Here is a 16478-nt window from a genome sequence, read left to right as displayed (position 1 = left end):
CATAATGCCCATCGAAACTTTTATTTAGGTAGCAGACAATTCTAAATATGTGTCAACAGGCAAGCCACATGCCCTGATTGTTGAGAGAGAGCATTGATGAATTTTGAAGAAGACTGCCCTGAACAAAGTTGATTGTACTACCAGGGAAATACGCCTCTGTCTGGGTAACAAAGCTGTATGCTACCGATAGCTTTACCTTTCCATGTTTTTCTTTCTAAGTTTTGGATTAAACGAGTTACAGAAGTAACTATAATACCCTTACAAGATGTTATTGTTGCATATGAATATAGGGGAGCTATGGAAACAAATACTGCCTCAGAAGGGAAGACGGTTCACCTTCAATGTATGAGATGATAAATTTTAAGAATGCTCAGTAGAGTTTCAGTAAAAGAGGAATCTGAAATGAAGACATCTCTACCATTTTCGTAATGGTTCTTTTAGCACGCAAAGGAGGTAGAGAAGTTCTTGTTTCCTCTTTCAGGTAATCATGCTTCCCATGCTAGGGCCCAGCATGTCTTAATACAAGCTCCTTGTACAAGGAGCTTGCCAAATTCTAATTCCATGGAATATTGATCATCAGTGTAGATTAATGGAAGGACTTTTCAGGGTTAGAGAAAAACAGGCACAACATTAATGCTAGTGAAACATATTGTGCAATTCACCCTAAGCAAATGCTTCCCAACCAAGGGATTAAAGAGCTGGATTTCTGATACTTCTACTAATTAAATGAATGGGAGGGTATTCTGAATACTGGTCTCTTGGATGATCTTCCAGTCGATAACCATGCTGAGGAATGAGACTAGGGAATAGGGGAGATATAGGCTTGTACAATGTTCTCTCTTTGAAAACCCATGGCACAATTACAATACACTGTAACATAAAATTAGTCCTGGAGCAGTTAAATGTTTTGAGCTCACGTAACACCTAACAGCTCACTTAAATTTTGAATTGTCTGTAAGAGAGAAAAGAGTAAACTCCCTAAATAGGTTGCTGTCAGTGTCTCAGATGTTTTTGCTTTGGTTATTGTAAGCTTCTCCTGTCAGGCCCCATGGTTCCTCTGGTTCACATCTGTCCCGAATATTTCTGCTAAAGTCATATTTGTTTCCTCCCACACATTAGCACTCCATTGATTTCCTGTCACTTGCCATGTCAAATTCAAGCTGTTTATCTTTACCTACAACGCCTTTATTGTGTGCCCTCGCCTATACATCCAGTTTCATTTCCTCTGACTCCCCCTCCCACATCCCTTATCTGGAAATAATCTCAGTTCACAGGATTTGTAGCTCAAGAAATAAAAGGTTGGAGTGAAATTGCCTTTAATCAAAGCCCTAGTCTCTGTAGTAAGTCATACCTACTTAACTGAAGGTATGATTTTACACCTGGGCAATATATTCAAAACTGGACAGCTTTCTTTGACGGTGTTCCTTTTATCATTGTTTAAGCTTGTCATACATACATTAGTTTGCATTGGCATGTGGAAGCTAGGCTGGTAAAACTAATTTGAGAGTTGGTATGACCACTGAAAAAAAAGTAAGTTTCTTCCACTGTAAATTTTTGAGATTTCAAAAGAAAAAAATACTAAATTTCTATTGAAGGAAAGCTCTCAAAGCATTGCTAGAAATGGGAAAGACCTGCATCAGGAACATAACAGTCAGTCATGTTAAGAAGCTTGTTTCCTTGTAAATCAAGCAGAAGAAAGTCTTGATCCTGGGTGTTTTCTGATTTCTCACACTTTCCTTATTTACTAAGTCATTTATTGGTTCCAGAGTCTGGAGGGAAGCTGCCTCTTCCTCTCTCACTCAATTCCTCTTCCTAACTTCCTAGCATGTCCCTTTTACTCTTTGCCTTTCCTCTTACTGCATTTATAAGCATGGTATGGAAGAAATGGGTATGTAAGCAACGTTAAGACAGGACTGATATAAAGAAGAGCCTTGCATGGTACCTCTTACTAATTGTAGCTCTGCATTTTGCCCAGGGATCTCTTCCAGTGTAGCAATCTAATTTCCTTATTACCATCTGTGCCTGCCTTTGTAGATAGGTAAACCTATCTCTCTTATGTCCTAATATGCAGTATTTCTTCTACCCAATTTGTGGTGTCATTGTATCTGGTCAATTCAGCATAACAACTAACATGTAAAATAAACATTTACATTTCCCTACTGTTTTTCCCACAGTGAAATCTGATTGTGGGGGACACTGGCCTTTCTCTCCTGTCTTCACTGAAACAGAAGGTTACACCTACATGTACACAGGTAGTACTTCAACTCCTAGTACCTCCCTGTTCATTTTTATGTACCTAGTCAAATCACCTAAATGTTTGTATGTAGGTTTTATTTTTAAGACCTGTTGATTCTTTTTCTCATTCACAAGAAGATACACATTTGGGCAGTCTTTTCTTGTTTAGAGAACAGTCAAACAAAGGCTGAATAAATTTAACACCGTTTTTCTTAAAAACCTGCAAAATGTGTCACAAGGTGTAGGGAAGAAGACTACTGTCATGACACTGACTCTTGGTAGGGGTGGCTTTATGTCTACAGTTCTCCTGAAATAAAGCAGATGAATGGACAAGTCAAGAACATAGTGCAAACTGCACGTGTGTGCATGTTTCTTTGATGGTTATGGTGTTTTGTTTTTTTTTTTTGTTTGTTTTTCTGATTTTAGGTGTTTGTTTTGAGACTGAAGATGAAAACAAATGACCCTGTCTTATTAAAGACACAATAGGTCAAATTCATCCACAATGTTAATGTGATTTAGATTCATTAGTTCTCCATATGTTAATGTGATTTAGATTCATTAGTTCTCCATACCTGAGCTTGCAGTGAGAGTTTTTTGAGCACATTTATCCCAGTATCAACAGAGATAAAGCAAGTTGAGGAAGAAGGGGTGGGGGCTAAAGCAGAGGCCAAGGGCAGGGAGATTTTCGTGCAGCCTCTCAAACACGTTGATTGTAGTTTGGGATTTTTCAAAGCTGCACATGTTGAATAATATCTGCCAATAAACACAGCTCAGTGGGTGAGAAATCTGTCTGCCTCTTGCTGAGGATTAGAAGAGAAAAGACACCAAATGAGCAGTTTCTTCACATGTGGGTCATGCCCCTCACTGGGGTACTTGCCCCTGACCTAATCCTGTTCCACTTTGTCTCTCTCACTCCCTCCTGTCTTCCTTTCCCCTTCTACTCCTCCACTGCTGCACTACTGGTGGTCTGGTGCATGCTGCACAGATGTTTTCCCCATGCTATTATAAGATTATTTTTCAAGTGGCTTCTTGGAACAGATGTTCCAGTGTGTGCACTCTCCTTCCCTTGGCTGAAAGTGCTCTGCGCAAAGAGCAGATTGCATTGCTGCTCTCCTTTTGATCTAAAGAGCAAGAGCGAGAAAAAAATCCCACACAAATGATGCTGGTTTTTGTTTCAGGCTGCTTGGCAATGGTGCACCTGGGTGTGTGTCTCCTGCTTCTTTTCTCCCCCATCACTAGTGCTGCTTGCAGATGTTTTTTTCTGAACCTTTCTTCTTCAGCCCATTTTTTTCCCTCTGTGACCCAATATTTTACTCCCACTGCTTTTAAATTTTCTTTCATCTAATACTCTGGTATTTGTGCTTCCAAAATCATTCTCTGACCCGTTGCCAGCACCTCATCTTCATCTTCTCCTTTCTTTGGCAACTCCAGGACTGTTAGGATGGATTAGTCTCATGTGTTTGGGTACAAGGCCTGTCCCCTTTTTAGTCTTTTCATTTTGAGTTCAGATTCATTGCTGAGGTTCTCCTTCATTGCCCCAGTGAATTCACCTGAGTATTGCTGCTTCTACTTTTCATTTTATTTCTCCCATTGGGTCAAGAGCATTTTCAAGAGTAAGAGGTCTTCCAATGTCAAAGGACCATCTTTTTCAAGTGCCACTTAATTTATGGATTCAACAAAGGTATGACACAAGGAGATTGTGAAATATATGCTATATTATAAGATCCTGTAGCTAGGCTTAACTCTCTGAAACTCATCTTCTGGGATTAAAAGTAAATAAATAAATCTTTATTTGATCACATCCAGTCTTTTAAATAGGCAGTATATCAGCTTCAACTCCATGTGTTGGCCTTCCTGAAAAAGTTCAGCTTACATGAATTCAGTCTTTGGGGAGAAAAATAAATATTGCAAATCTTTTCTGAGCCAATGAGATAGAATTTGAGAGTGGGTTCCTAACCTAGTATTAATCAACTTCAGTTGATTCAGGATGATTTATATCTGATGAGAAATTGGTTTGGATATGTGTTCAAAAGAAATAGGCCTATTTCTTGTTTTGATATAGCTAGCACTGTATGAACCCATTACTTCTTTTCAAATGTCCTCTTATGGAAAAGTCCTGCAGATTTAATGGGGAATGATAACCTTGCATAAGAATGCATAGGATTCTCTAATAGGAAAATTATTCTTTGTGCATTCACGGACTGTCCTACATTCCTCCAAAAATGTTAATATTCTTTGTTGATTTATGGCCTTGTAGAGAATTTTCTCTAAAACTGGGGTAGACTTGCTAGGCATCATACCTTCCCAGGGAAGATTTAAACAATACTTACAATCTTATGAACCCTTCTCTATTTTCCCTTGTTTGATTGTTCTACTGCATTGTACTGCAGTGCTAAATAAATAAGTAAACAAATAAATAAATAAATGGAGGGATATATGACCAGTTAAATAAGCCACAGCTCTGGCAACATTTCCCATCAGCCAAACTACTCCCGCCTGTGACCTAAGTATTCAAGCACAGTTTATATTTGCGATGCACTGCTCTCAAACAGATAACTGCAAAGCTGATATACAGCTATAAATTCAACTGCAATCCAAATAATCCATTACAGATAAATGAGACTGTTTTCATTCACATTTGGGACCACTTTATCAAGCATCCCCCTTCTCTGAAAACTTTTAAAATTGGTCTTTCAGTACTATTGAGGGCAGCTTACCTCGTTAGCCTCGCATTCTGCACTGAGGTATTAGAAAGCTGTCGTGGCCTTCTCTGTACTGTTGGTGTCTAAAAGGGTTGCGAAAGGAAGAGGGTGAAGAAGGAAAACAACTGCTTTAAAGCTGATTTTCAACAGGTTTATGAAAAAAAAAAGTCATATGACACAAAGCATGTAATAGCAGGAAACAGGATTCTCATGCGAGAGGAAATCCAGTCCTATTTCCTCACCTTTCAATGTGTTTGGTGTAGCAAGTGACACTGTAAACATAGTTATATCTAACATGAACCCAAAGTCTGAAAAAAAAAAAAGCCACACCCTAACTATCTATTATTTCAGTCAAAAAAAATGTCAAAAATATGCTGAAAAACAGCCACATAGAAACCACCTAGGCCATTTCTTCTGACCCAAGGCCAGACCTGTAATTCTGGACAAACGTTTTTTTGCCTTCTTCTTAAAATTCTCTGTTAACAGAGATGTCATGGGCTGACCAGCCTATTCCAGGCAGCTCAACCACTGCTACTGTTCACACAGTGTTTCAAGTGCTGAATGACATCTATGGTTGCCATTTTACAGGCACCTGCAGTAAATTTTCTTCATAAACTCAAGGAAGTAGTAGACGTATCTAGAGTACATCTGCTGGGCTTTTTTGAACCTCTGACTTATGTGTGAATCTATTACCTTAAACCTTGTATTAGCAGGCAGGGGTTGCTTTGGTTTGGTTTTGTTCATTTAGATTAAATGATAGACAGAAAAGTTTAGATGTCTTTATTTTCTTTTAACAAATGAAAATGTATATAATTATGTAAAATGAACTTTTTTTTTCTTCTTTTTCTTTGCCTTTCAGCAAATCTAAAAATAAAAACCTGTGGAATTAATATTTTTAAAATATGCAAAAATTCCCTGTCCCTGATAGTAATCTCTAGCTGACAAGGTTCTCTGTGAGTACGGCATTTTAGCTGCCTTTCTCCTCATGATTATTCAAAAAATCTGGGGGACTAGACAGGGGTTTTAGGCAGATCCTGCTGTTTAAACTGTACCTTTCTGGAAGATGGAATCACAGAGGGCTCTGATGAAGAGACATACCTCTATAACAGATTTCATCCTTGCTTTGGGGCTGAAGGAGTAGTTCAGTTTAAACACTCTTGATGTTAACTGATCTGTAGTGAACAGAAAATGTGAAAAAACAAGATTCCTCTTGTGGCTGATCTGTGCAGGGTAAACAACGATGAACAGCAGGAATCAAAACCAGCACAGCCCCTAGAAGTGCTTGGAGGTTTGCTACTACTTTTTATGAGAATTTAGACAAAGGCATAATCTAACCTGAAGCAACTGGCAGTTGTCTAGATTTTAATAAATTACCAGCTATTTTATGACTTCATTCTGTCTGTTCAGTTGTTTTTAATACTTAGATTGTCCAAGTTTTATGATATGCTTCCATATATGTCAGTTTGAGAGTCCCTTTCAGGATAAACTCTGTTTCTCTGCCTCCATGTGTGACCAAGGCAAAATTTCCTGTGGAAGAGAGTGCTAACAGAGCAAGTGCAAAAGAAATCAAGAGAAGGCGAGGCCACACCTGGAGTACTGTGTCCAGTTCTGAGCCCCCCTGTACAAAAGAGACATGGACATACTGGAAAAAGTCCAGCAGAGGGCCATGAAGATCATCAAGGGACTGAAGCACCTCTCCTATGAGGAGAGGCTGAGAGAGCTGGGACTGTTCAGCCTTGAGAAGAGAAGGCTGAGAGGGATTTCGTCCATGTGTACAAATAACCAAATGGGGGGTGCACAGAGGATGGAGCCAGGCTCTTCTCAGTAGTACCCAGTGCGAGAGACAATGGGTGCAAGCTGGAACATAGGAAGCCCCCTCTGAACATCAAGAAGCACTGTGATGGTGACAGAGCACTGGTCTAGATTGCCTAGAGAGACTGTGGAGTCTCCCTGCTTGGAGAGCTTCAGAGCCACCTGGAAATGGTCCTGGGCAACCAGCTCTAGGTGTCTGCTTGAGCAGGGGGTTGGACCAGATGGCTTCCAGAGGTCCCTTCCAAAGTCAAACATTTTGTGATTCTGTGATTCTGTAAGGTGTCTTTCCAAAAAGCACTCAGCTAATGAAGGGCAGGACAGAGTGCTGGCAGCTCTTAGTCACAAAAATGAAGAGCATAGATCCCAAGTGTATGAAGTGAACATTTCAAGGAAGCTTTTATGGGGTAAATTCTATCCTCTACCATCCTAATATTTAACAATGTTGGAGAGCAACAACAAGGAAAAAAAGTCAAGAAAATATTAATAACAAAAGACTGTAGAGAGTATCTTGAAGTAACCCTGTGTATTGGTTAACAGTTATACTTGAGAGCACTTTGAAAGAAGATTGAAAGCCTTGTCTCATTTCACATGGGAAGGGGAGAAGGGACAAAGTGATTGTAGTTAAAGTTAAGGAAAAAGGAAATGTTGACCTAACTTGGAGTTTTGAACTCCAGTCCCTAAAGTGTATTGAATAGTCCTCTATAGCAGACTTGCATTTACTTCTGATAACTTTGCATCAGGGCCTCTCACAGATACACCTAAAAATATATAGGCACCGTGGAACCCAGTTCAACAGTTTACAGGCTGTGGAGTCCCAAGGACCTAAATTTATCTTTCATGGTGACAGGTTTCTGTTTTTGAACTGAGATCTGTGCTATGCCTTTCTGAGGCATAATGAAAACTTTTGCTCAGACCAGCATTCTGACAAATATGATGTTCAGAATATAATGTTCCTGAAAGGTACAAGAAAGGATATTTGTTGCTACCATCACTGTTTGTCCTTTCTGTTTTGTTCTTTTGTTCTATAATTGCCTCTTTTAGTCTGTATGCATATTTTAACACCTACACCTTGTTATGGCTTCAAGGTTATGGCTTTAAGTGAGGCCTAAAAGACTAACTCACACTAAGTCGGATTTGACATCCCTGTCTATCTTTTATTCTACATAAAGTGACTTCCATACTATCTATTCATAGCTTCCTGAGCCTCCCCAGGTAGCCCATTCCTGCATTGTGGAATGGGCTTTGTTTGATGTGACTTGGCTTTTCTTAAAATTAGGCTGCTAATTTTGCTTTGTAATTGCAACTACATGTCAAATAGGAACAAATATGGTTAAAAGAAATAAACAAAAAAAATGTACAGATTGCAATGATAAACCAAGATGAAGTTCTATATTCCAGAAAGTTTTCCTATTCCACCATTCTGGACACCCCCTTTCCTTCCTAGATAGTGCTGGATATTAGAGGCCTCTCTGTTTCCCACCTGCCTCTTCATACCACATCTTTGTCACACTCGTCTCCAGACATTCCTCCTATTCTCATATTCTTTTCCTTAGTCCTGCATAGCTCTGGACATAACTTTTCTCTTTTCCAAGCAAGCTGATCTCATATCAGCACCAACACTAATCTTACTGGAACAGTGTCACCCCTAGAGGTGTGAGAGTGGGATCTAAAACATAATAGCATTAAAATGTATCATGGGGTACACAGGCAAGTATTCTGTGGGCAGGAATAAGGCACATCTAATCTACAGGAATTCTTGTGTCATTAGTATCCTATATGTTGTCCTACAGGGTCAATTATAAATAGTTCTTTAGTCACTAGATGGGAAACATTTTTAATTACAAACCTTAGTCTCTAAGCTTCTGTGTACCTTCTTCCTGGACAAACATATGACAAATGATTAATATTAAACCAAACATTGTTCATTTAACAAATAACTGAAAAATGCATTATTGGTTAAAGGCTGTTGTTTGGGAGCAGTGTTTTAGAAGGGAACATGTAATAAAATGGGAGGAAACCCAAGTGGCATCATAGAGCATTAGACTGAGGCTGAGGCTGGTAACAATTGCAGTCGGTCAGCTAGGCAAGGCTCTCAGAATTTACAAAGAGATGAGAACAGGTCTGTTAGATTTGGAAGTCAGGTTTTAAGCCATATTTTTCGATTGCACAATTGTTAGAATTTAACTCTTATTTAACAAGTAGACTTCAGCATTTGAAGTTGCAAAGTCCATCTGTTCAGAGTCATCTCACAGGATCTTTTCCTCCTGGCTGGGAAGTCTTACAAATTAGCCTTTTTTGTCACTGCTGTGCAGTTAATTTTGAAGAAGATGTGAATGGCATTGCAGAAGTCTCCCTTTCCAAGGGACAGCCAAAACTTCCTTGGCTCACCTGCCAGCTCTGTTCTGACTTCTGTGTCACACATCTGTCTGCTCACACCACACTGTTGGACCACTACTGAGTTTATGGGAATATTTGTGACCATTCTTAATTGAGATGAAGGCTATGACTCCAGCAGCCAACAGCAGGCAAATATCATCTGTCTAAAAGATATACACACTCTTTTATAAAAGTGCATTATTGTTTCTGGCACTTCCTAGATGTCTGAGCTCAAGTGCTGGAGAATGTGAGGGTGGGACATGGTGACTCAGCTGTTTGCTATATAGCATTCGTTAATGTGTTGTATATTTTTCTTGTAAGAACAGTTATAAATAGTTTTGTAGTGATCAGATGGGAAACAGTAAGCATAATCCTTACTCAGCATCACTGGGGAATAAGCTTCCCACCACTTTCTTTCTCTGACACCCTTGTGGTTCCCCAACTGCTTTTTCTACTGGGACGGTGCCTCCTGCCCGGTGCTGGCAGTGCAGACACTCCTCGCCTGATGGGGTGAACAGGAGGGCAAAGAACCAGGAGGAATGCAGGGAGCCTGACTCTGTCCCCACATCCACATGCCAGCTAGATCAAATGGCTATAGATCTGATTCAGGGTCCTCTGAAGTCCAGGCAAATATTTGTATTGATTTCAGTTGCTCTGGATCAGCACTTGTGTACACAGATGAAAGTAAGCTTTTTTTTCCCAAAAGGGGACAAAGTCATATTTTCCTTTCATAGAGAGAAAGAGAGTGCTGATGCCATCTTCCCTGCTCTGCCCCTGGGGCAGTCCATCTAGATATTGTTGTGCATCTTGGTCAGTCGTTAGAGTTCTAGATGATCCCTAGACAGTCATTCTCATGTGTACCCCCCCCCTTCTTGTCATTGCAAGGCAAAAGGGAGTGATGCATGAATTTTTCTTCCCAGTAGTTTTGAATGTGGAAGGGGTAATCTAAGACCAGAAACATTTCATGGAAAGTGCCAGTTCCAAATGAGGAAAAATTTAAACCTTCATTACCCAAGGTAGCTGTAAGTGAGTGTGACAATGCCTTCATTCTTTAAAAGCGCATTCCACTTGTGCCACCATGCAATTTCTGTTTTTGTTTTGTTTTGTTTTTAAAGCCCTTGTACCTGAAAGTTTTGTTGTTTAATTGATTTTTTTTCTTGGAAGAATATAGATAAGGAACTCACAAGCAAATAAACACTGAGGCTACAGTCCAGGTAAGTTCACTATTTCACAAGTCATTTAAGTTCACATTCTTGGATCTCTTTGTGTGCATCCTCCCTTGGCATGATGTAGAATGCAGTTTATTTTCAAGAGTTAACGCCTGTGGCATGTTGTAGGCATCAGCATCAGAGCAAAAATATGTAATAAGGCCAAGCCCCAGGGACCTGCATGATTTAAAAAGAAGGGCTTTATAGTCCATGATTTGTCAGTTTGATTGGCTGCTGTTGAGGTAATGGTCTGTGTTTAATTCAGCTTCTTGACTTTAATTCTGTGGTTTCAAAGTCTATCTCAAATGCTGGTCAAGCCTCTCACTATAAAACCCTGCTTTGAAATTTCAAATGGGACAACTTTCTTTTGCATGTTGTCAAGGTCATAATGAAATAGAAATTAAAAAGATTATGTCAGTAATTATATGGCTTAAAAAACTATTCCATATTGTTATTTTTCAGCAGGAAGGAAAAGGTGTGAAGAGTCACTTTCTTTTTACTTCTGAAATGCAAAGGAATTCAGTTATTCAGCTCCTGGAGTATGTTTCTAATGATCACTTTTGGTTGGATTCTAGAATGAGTCTCTGGATAAGGTCCTTCTAAATAAAAATAATATTGTTTGGGGGTAAAACACACAGTTACAACTTTTACAACTTCTGCAATGTCTTCATAAATGATGGTATTTTGACTAATGCTAATGCAATGTCTCTTGATCAATAAAATAAAATTTTCCAGGTATTTATGGAATGCCAATCCTATTTGGGGCAAAGATCTTCTAAGTGGTTATCCTCCTGAAAAAACACCCAGTCAGAGCTACTAGAAGAAGAAGGCAAAGGTCTTTGTACTGTCAAAGTAAGTTTTGTACGTTGCCCTCAGGAAGGTTTTGTAGGTATACCTGTCTTCTTGTTGTATAGTAAAAGTTCGAGATTTTCTGCAATGCTACCTATCACTGAAAACATATCCTAAACCCGGCTTCATTTAAAGTGCCCTATAGGCCTGCACTGTGAATACAGACAGGGCGTTTCAGCCAAATACCATAATGAGAGCAGTGCTTGGGAACACTCTGTTTTAGCAGAGCGAATGTGAACAAAGGGTAATTCACTAAGACTGCCAGAATCCTAATGATTTCTAAAGGAGTGATTTTAGAGAGGGGAACGATATATTACTGTGTCAAAATACTTGTACTGCCTTATCCAACTGTCTTAGATCACAGTCTGTGTGCGTAAGAGGCAAAAATAGATGTTAAAAATAATATAAAAAATCTCTAGCATCTCTCAAAAAAAGATCGTAATGATGATTGGAAATAAAAGTGAAATATAAATTTATTTGACTATGAGATTACACATTGGAAGGAGGGTGACAGTAGTAACCTATTGTGTCACTGAACACAGCTCACTGTGTGCTGTTAATAATGAACAATTACAGAGTCTTCTGGAAAAATTTAAGAGACATGGCCGTAAATTTGGTTCAAGAAGAACATTGAAGATTGGCTAAATGTCAGAGTTCTAATCTGTCTGGGGTGTCTGGAGATAAGTCAGAGCTGGACTGTACTCTGGTCTAATGTAGCCTTGCAGAGAAGTAGAAATGGCCACGTTGTCATTGTCTGGGTCTTGGTTCAGGGCACAGACAGGACCAAAATGTCACTCCTGACTCTTCCCCACAAGTGAGTGGAAAAGGAAGGGCTTGAAGTTTTGGTTATCTCTCACCTCCATGCATTCAGAGTTGCCTGAATATCCTTGCAAAATTATATTCCAGTAAGACTATAGCAACCTTCTACTTTCCTAGTGCTATTCAAGTATACATTGGTCCTTGCCCTCATTTCATCTAAGGGGAAGACATTAGTGCCGCATTTAAAATATATATTGCATAAAGCAACTGTACATTCAGAATAAGAAACCATGGCCTTTTTAATTAATGTACTTTAAGAAGCTGAAATATCCATATCCATTTCATCAGCACATTTATTTAAAAATAATGTCTACCAGGGTTACTGTTGCCAGTTCCTGTTACGATGGGCTTATTATGAGCACAGAACTTTTCTCCCAGAAATGCAGAACTCTGGGTGATTTTTTTTGTTTGTTTGTTTGGTTGCTTTTGGTGTGTATGTGTGTATGTGAAAAAAGACCCAGGTATTCAACAGATACTCCCAAATGTTGAAGTTTTCTGAAGGTCTGAAGTGAGAGGGAGGGACATGGGCTTTTCTGAAATATATACTCTAAATCAATATCGAGGAATGACAATTTCTATTCACATTGAAGACATCCTTCCAGTACATCCAGCCTTTCAGTAGGGTTTGAACAGGCTCATCCATGAGGAATCTTTCTGATTTACTCTAAACAGGAGAAGAGCTAAAATGAGGAACTCGTCCTGTAATGCAACAGGACATAGTTTGCAAGGCCAGCTACAATTGCATACATTCAAGGTAGGCCAGATAAATACCTGGAGTAATTACTCAGCAGGGACAAACTTGCATGGAATGGGGAGAAGATAATTCTGGCAGCAGTTTTGGAAAAGTAAGATATGGGCCACCAAGGCATTAATAAGACTATTAATCAAGACTAATGGTTTGCAGAGTGTGCATAGTAAATCACCCCTCCCACAAATAAATATAATGATGCTAAGAATTGTAAAATTAATCTAATAATTAAAAGAGTAGCTCAGAATAAGGCTCCAACAGTACTCTAAATTGATTAACTGAGATAGATCAAAGTCTTAAGATTCTGAAAATGAGAATTAGAGGGGAGAACTGAGCTGAATGGTCTGGAGCCTCTAGAATGAAAGCTTTGAAGAAAACTGAATTCAGGGTCTATTTCACACCTCAAGAATGTGTGAAATAGAAGCACATGGCTAGACTTGGGTCTTTTGTAGGATATTATTATTTAGAATTCTTTTCTCCCTTCCCTTAATATTATGTGGTTGAGTAAATTCCTGTCACTTACTGGGAACCTAAGTCCCAGAAGTTCTTCTTTACTAAACAGATTTTTTTTTTCTTCTGAGACAAAACTTTGCTATATTGCTACATTAGTTTCATTTTAAAATGTTCTTCCTAACGTTGAAGTGTTTAAATTCTATCTATGAACACAAAAATTAATGCAAGCATATTTAGATGACATGGAACTAGTGAATTCAAGTGGAAAATGCTGCATTTGTATAGCAAAAGTGTATTAAAAAAAAAAACATAATATTTAAAGTGAAGATTAAAATAATGCATCTGTAATTGCACCATTTTTCATGTTGAAAAATCAAAACGTTTTAGACAATGGACAGATATGTAGGACAATAAGGTCTTATTTTCATGCTACAAAATCTATGAGTGTTTTTTCTTATACGAGTAACTACATTTCAATATATAAAACTGGTTCTGCAGACACTTCAGGATGCAACTTTGTTTAGGAGGGTCATTGTTTCAAATGAGTTGCATACTTGGGGTCAAATTCCTACAAAGAGGTGCAAAAGTTATTAGTTAACCACATATATAATACATTCAGTGTAACTGCTCAGATATGGACAGACATTTATGAGTCTAAGAGTTTGCAGGAGGGGATTGTAAGATCTGGGTTTTATTTTAGATCCCTGTCCTGTTTATTACTTTGTCTGTCCAGAATGGAATGTATGTTTTAGCTGTTAGGTCTGAATCTTGAAAGTACTTAATGCATGTTTAATTTCACTGTTTCTGAAAAAATTTTAAGGTATGTTAACATAAGAAAGATAAAGTTCTCTGGGTGAGAGTGAAAACCTGACTTTCTCATTGAATCCCCATTGGTATCAGCAGAGTCAGGATTTGCACCACTATCCCTGATATATAGGCTTCCATAAGCCACAAGAAGTACATATATACTCTCCGGTTTTGTGTTTTGTTTCATACCTTGTTTTGGACCTTGTTTTCTGGCACATTTCTACTTAAAAGTCAAGAGACAAAATGCTTATAGGAAGTAACAGCTATCTCATTTATTGCCTGGATGGTCATAATAATGGGTCAGTAATCAGAGGAAGAGCACTGAGTGGTTGTTGTTGTATAGAAGGGATATATCTGTGAATAACATTTCAGTTGGCACATCCTTAAAAGATTGCTAATTGCCACAGCTGATTGCAATGCTCTGTTTGAATAAAGAAAATGAAGGCTGGCTGCCTCAAGGCACACTGGGAACATTAAGCCATTTAGGAAGTCCGTAGGAGGATTATCATGACCAAATCTTTGATTGTCTCTAACCTCAACAGTGAAGGAGTTAAGAATTTTTTGCATCTTGAAGCATATAATTGTGCAGTAATTCTAGGGGGAAGGGGCTTCTGAACCCAGATCAGGTCATTCGTTCAAGATCCAGTCAAGTCTTGAAAGTCTCCAACCTCCCTAGGCAGCTTGGCCCGCTGTTTGACTGTACTAATACAGAACACTTCTTCGAGCATGTAGGAACTGCTGAGCAGCTTTTATATGCTTTCTTGGGGTACACAGGAAACAAGAAAAAGTCTTTCCTGGAAGTCAATGCTGAAAAGCAGTGTGAGAAGCTCCCTGGGAGAGCACAGAGCAAAAAGATGCTTCAGTGCATCCTGTTCTTAAAGGTGGTGGGAGCTGGGGTATGGAGCAGCTGTAGGGCGCAATGGGTATGATTATTCACCACTGTGGTATATCTGCTTTCTTCAGAATAGGTTTTTGTGATGCCACCAGTGCCTGGAGAGTCATTTTCAAAATAGTGCAAGTGAAATATCAAATAGTTAACAGAAAGGTTAGTAGCTACTTAACTTAAAAACTGCAGAACTGTACATATGCAGCAAGGATAAAAAGAGCATATATAGCAAAAAATGTGGTACTGTAGCAGTGTTAAATAGACATCAGTCAGGTTTTAAATCAGTGGGAAAGAAAGTTGAATGTAATTCTAACAACCCAAAGATGGTTAGTAGATCTACTGAATGGGTCTTAAGTTGTCTTAAAAATGTGTGAATAATTGAATGGTGTGAAATGTACTAAGAATGTAATACTGTGCAACAATACAGATCTTATTCTTCTGCTAAAACATATATGCATGCAAACAATCCCTTCAGTGCCTTGTGGAGGACAGTGAAAGCTTAGCAGAATTAGAATGCACTGAGTGAAGTTAGAGGCCAGCTGACTGAAGTGATGGTACAGTTACCATATACAAATATTGGGGGCAAAGCTATCACAATTTCTCTCAACCTGTGAGAAAAGCTGAGTAGGCAAACCTAGATAATTATTATTACTTAACTTTTATTCCTACCCTCACTCCCCTCCGTCCCCAGCCTATGTTTTTGCCATCTTAAGTTAGAAGCTTCTCCTTGGGCAGATAAGTTCAAGTGCTTTCTGCGTAGGATTCTAATGACACGTATGATGTATTAAAATCTCTTTGGAAATAATGATTGACAATGTGCTTATCTGGGACAGAATTTATTGTGTTATAAAAATCTATGTAATGTGTGCCCAGAAAAAAAATCCATAAATTGAGTGAGAACTAATATTCAATTGGGATGAGTAAGATTGGTTATTTAGGACACACACAACTATTTGTGCATTGTGACAAAAGAATTCAACTGATCATAAGTAAGGTAATTGGACAAGTGGAAAGACTTCAAAAGAAGGCTACCCAGAGATTCACAAACACATTACTATTTCCAAGCAAACATATTCCCCGATTTATCATAAATATTCAACTGAGCTTGCTGCTGATGGATAATACAGAATGCTGCTGTGATTACAGGAGGATAGGGTTGAGGAGCTGAAACTAATTTTTCTCAGTTTAACGAAGAATCCAAGTTGATACAAGTTTATGCGGATCAGAGACTGCCCTCCTGAAAGAAGACAGTCCGAGGGCGTATCATTTCAACACAGACTTAACTGCAGCAGAACTATATACCCAGACTGGGAAATACAACTGCTGGTTATTGGTTTGGCTTATGGGTGGCTTCATGAGTATGTTTATAAATCACTTGAGGTAAAAACAGACCATATAACACAGGAATTTTTATGAACAAAAACTGCTATACAAATAGCCTTTTTAACCTCAGAAAGTGTCCATGAAATTGAAAAAAATCCTTCCCTTTGAGGTCCTGGCTTGAAAAGGGCATGATTAGAATATCCATGATTAGGAGAGGAAACATGAAGTGGTCTATGAGGACTCTTTTCAGGAAGGTCCTT

At 38.7% G+C, this 16478-nt stretch overlaps 1 protein-coding gene across 15 annotated transcripts in view; it reads left to right on the top strand.

Annotated features, from left to right (window-relative positions):
• LOC308179238 (uncharacterized protein) overlaps positions 1-16478 on the top strand; it is a 213420-nt gene that overhangs the window by 108242 nt on the left and 88700 nt on the right. For 8 of the 15 annotated variants that reach the window (XR_013940290.1, XR_013940291.1, XR_013940292.1 and 5 more), the window contains 3 exons: positions 2175-2252; positions 10290-10339; positions 11069-11185. The exons of 2 other annotated variants lie outside the window; for them this stretch is intronic. Coding sequence is in view for 3 of the 13 variants with exons in the window: in XM_080559116.1 (XP_080415242.1) it covers positions 2175-2252 (78 nt within the window). In the remaining 10 variants the exon portion in view is untranslated. The remainder of the gene's footprint in view (positions 1-2174; positions 2253-10289; positions 10340-11068; positions 11186-16478) is intronic. 5 more of the 15 variants (XM_080559116.1, XM_080559117.1, XM_080559115.1 and 2 more) reach the window with 3 other exon arrangements.

The sequence above is a fragment of the Anser brachyrhynchus genome (genome assembly GCF_964034855.1).
Source record: "Anser brachyrhynchus genome assembly, chromosome: 1".
Lineage (NCBI taxonomy): Eukaryota > Metazoa > Chordata > Aves > Anseriformes > Anatidae > Anser > Anser brachyrhynchus.
Note: the sequence above shows the minus strand (reverse complement) of the source record. Positions and strands in the feature narration are given on the sequence as shown.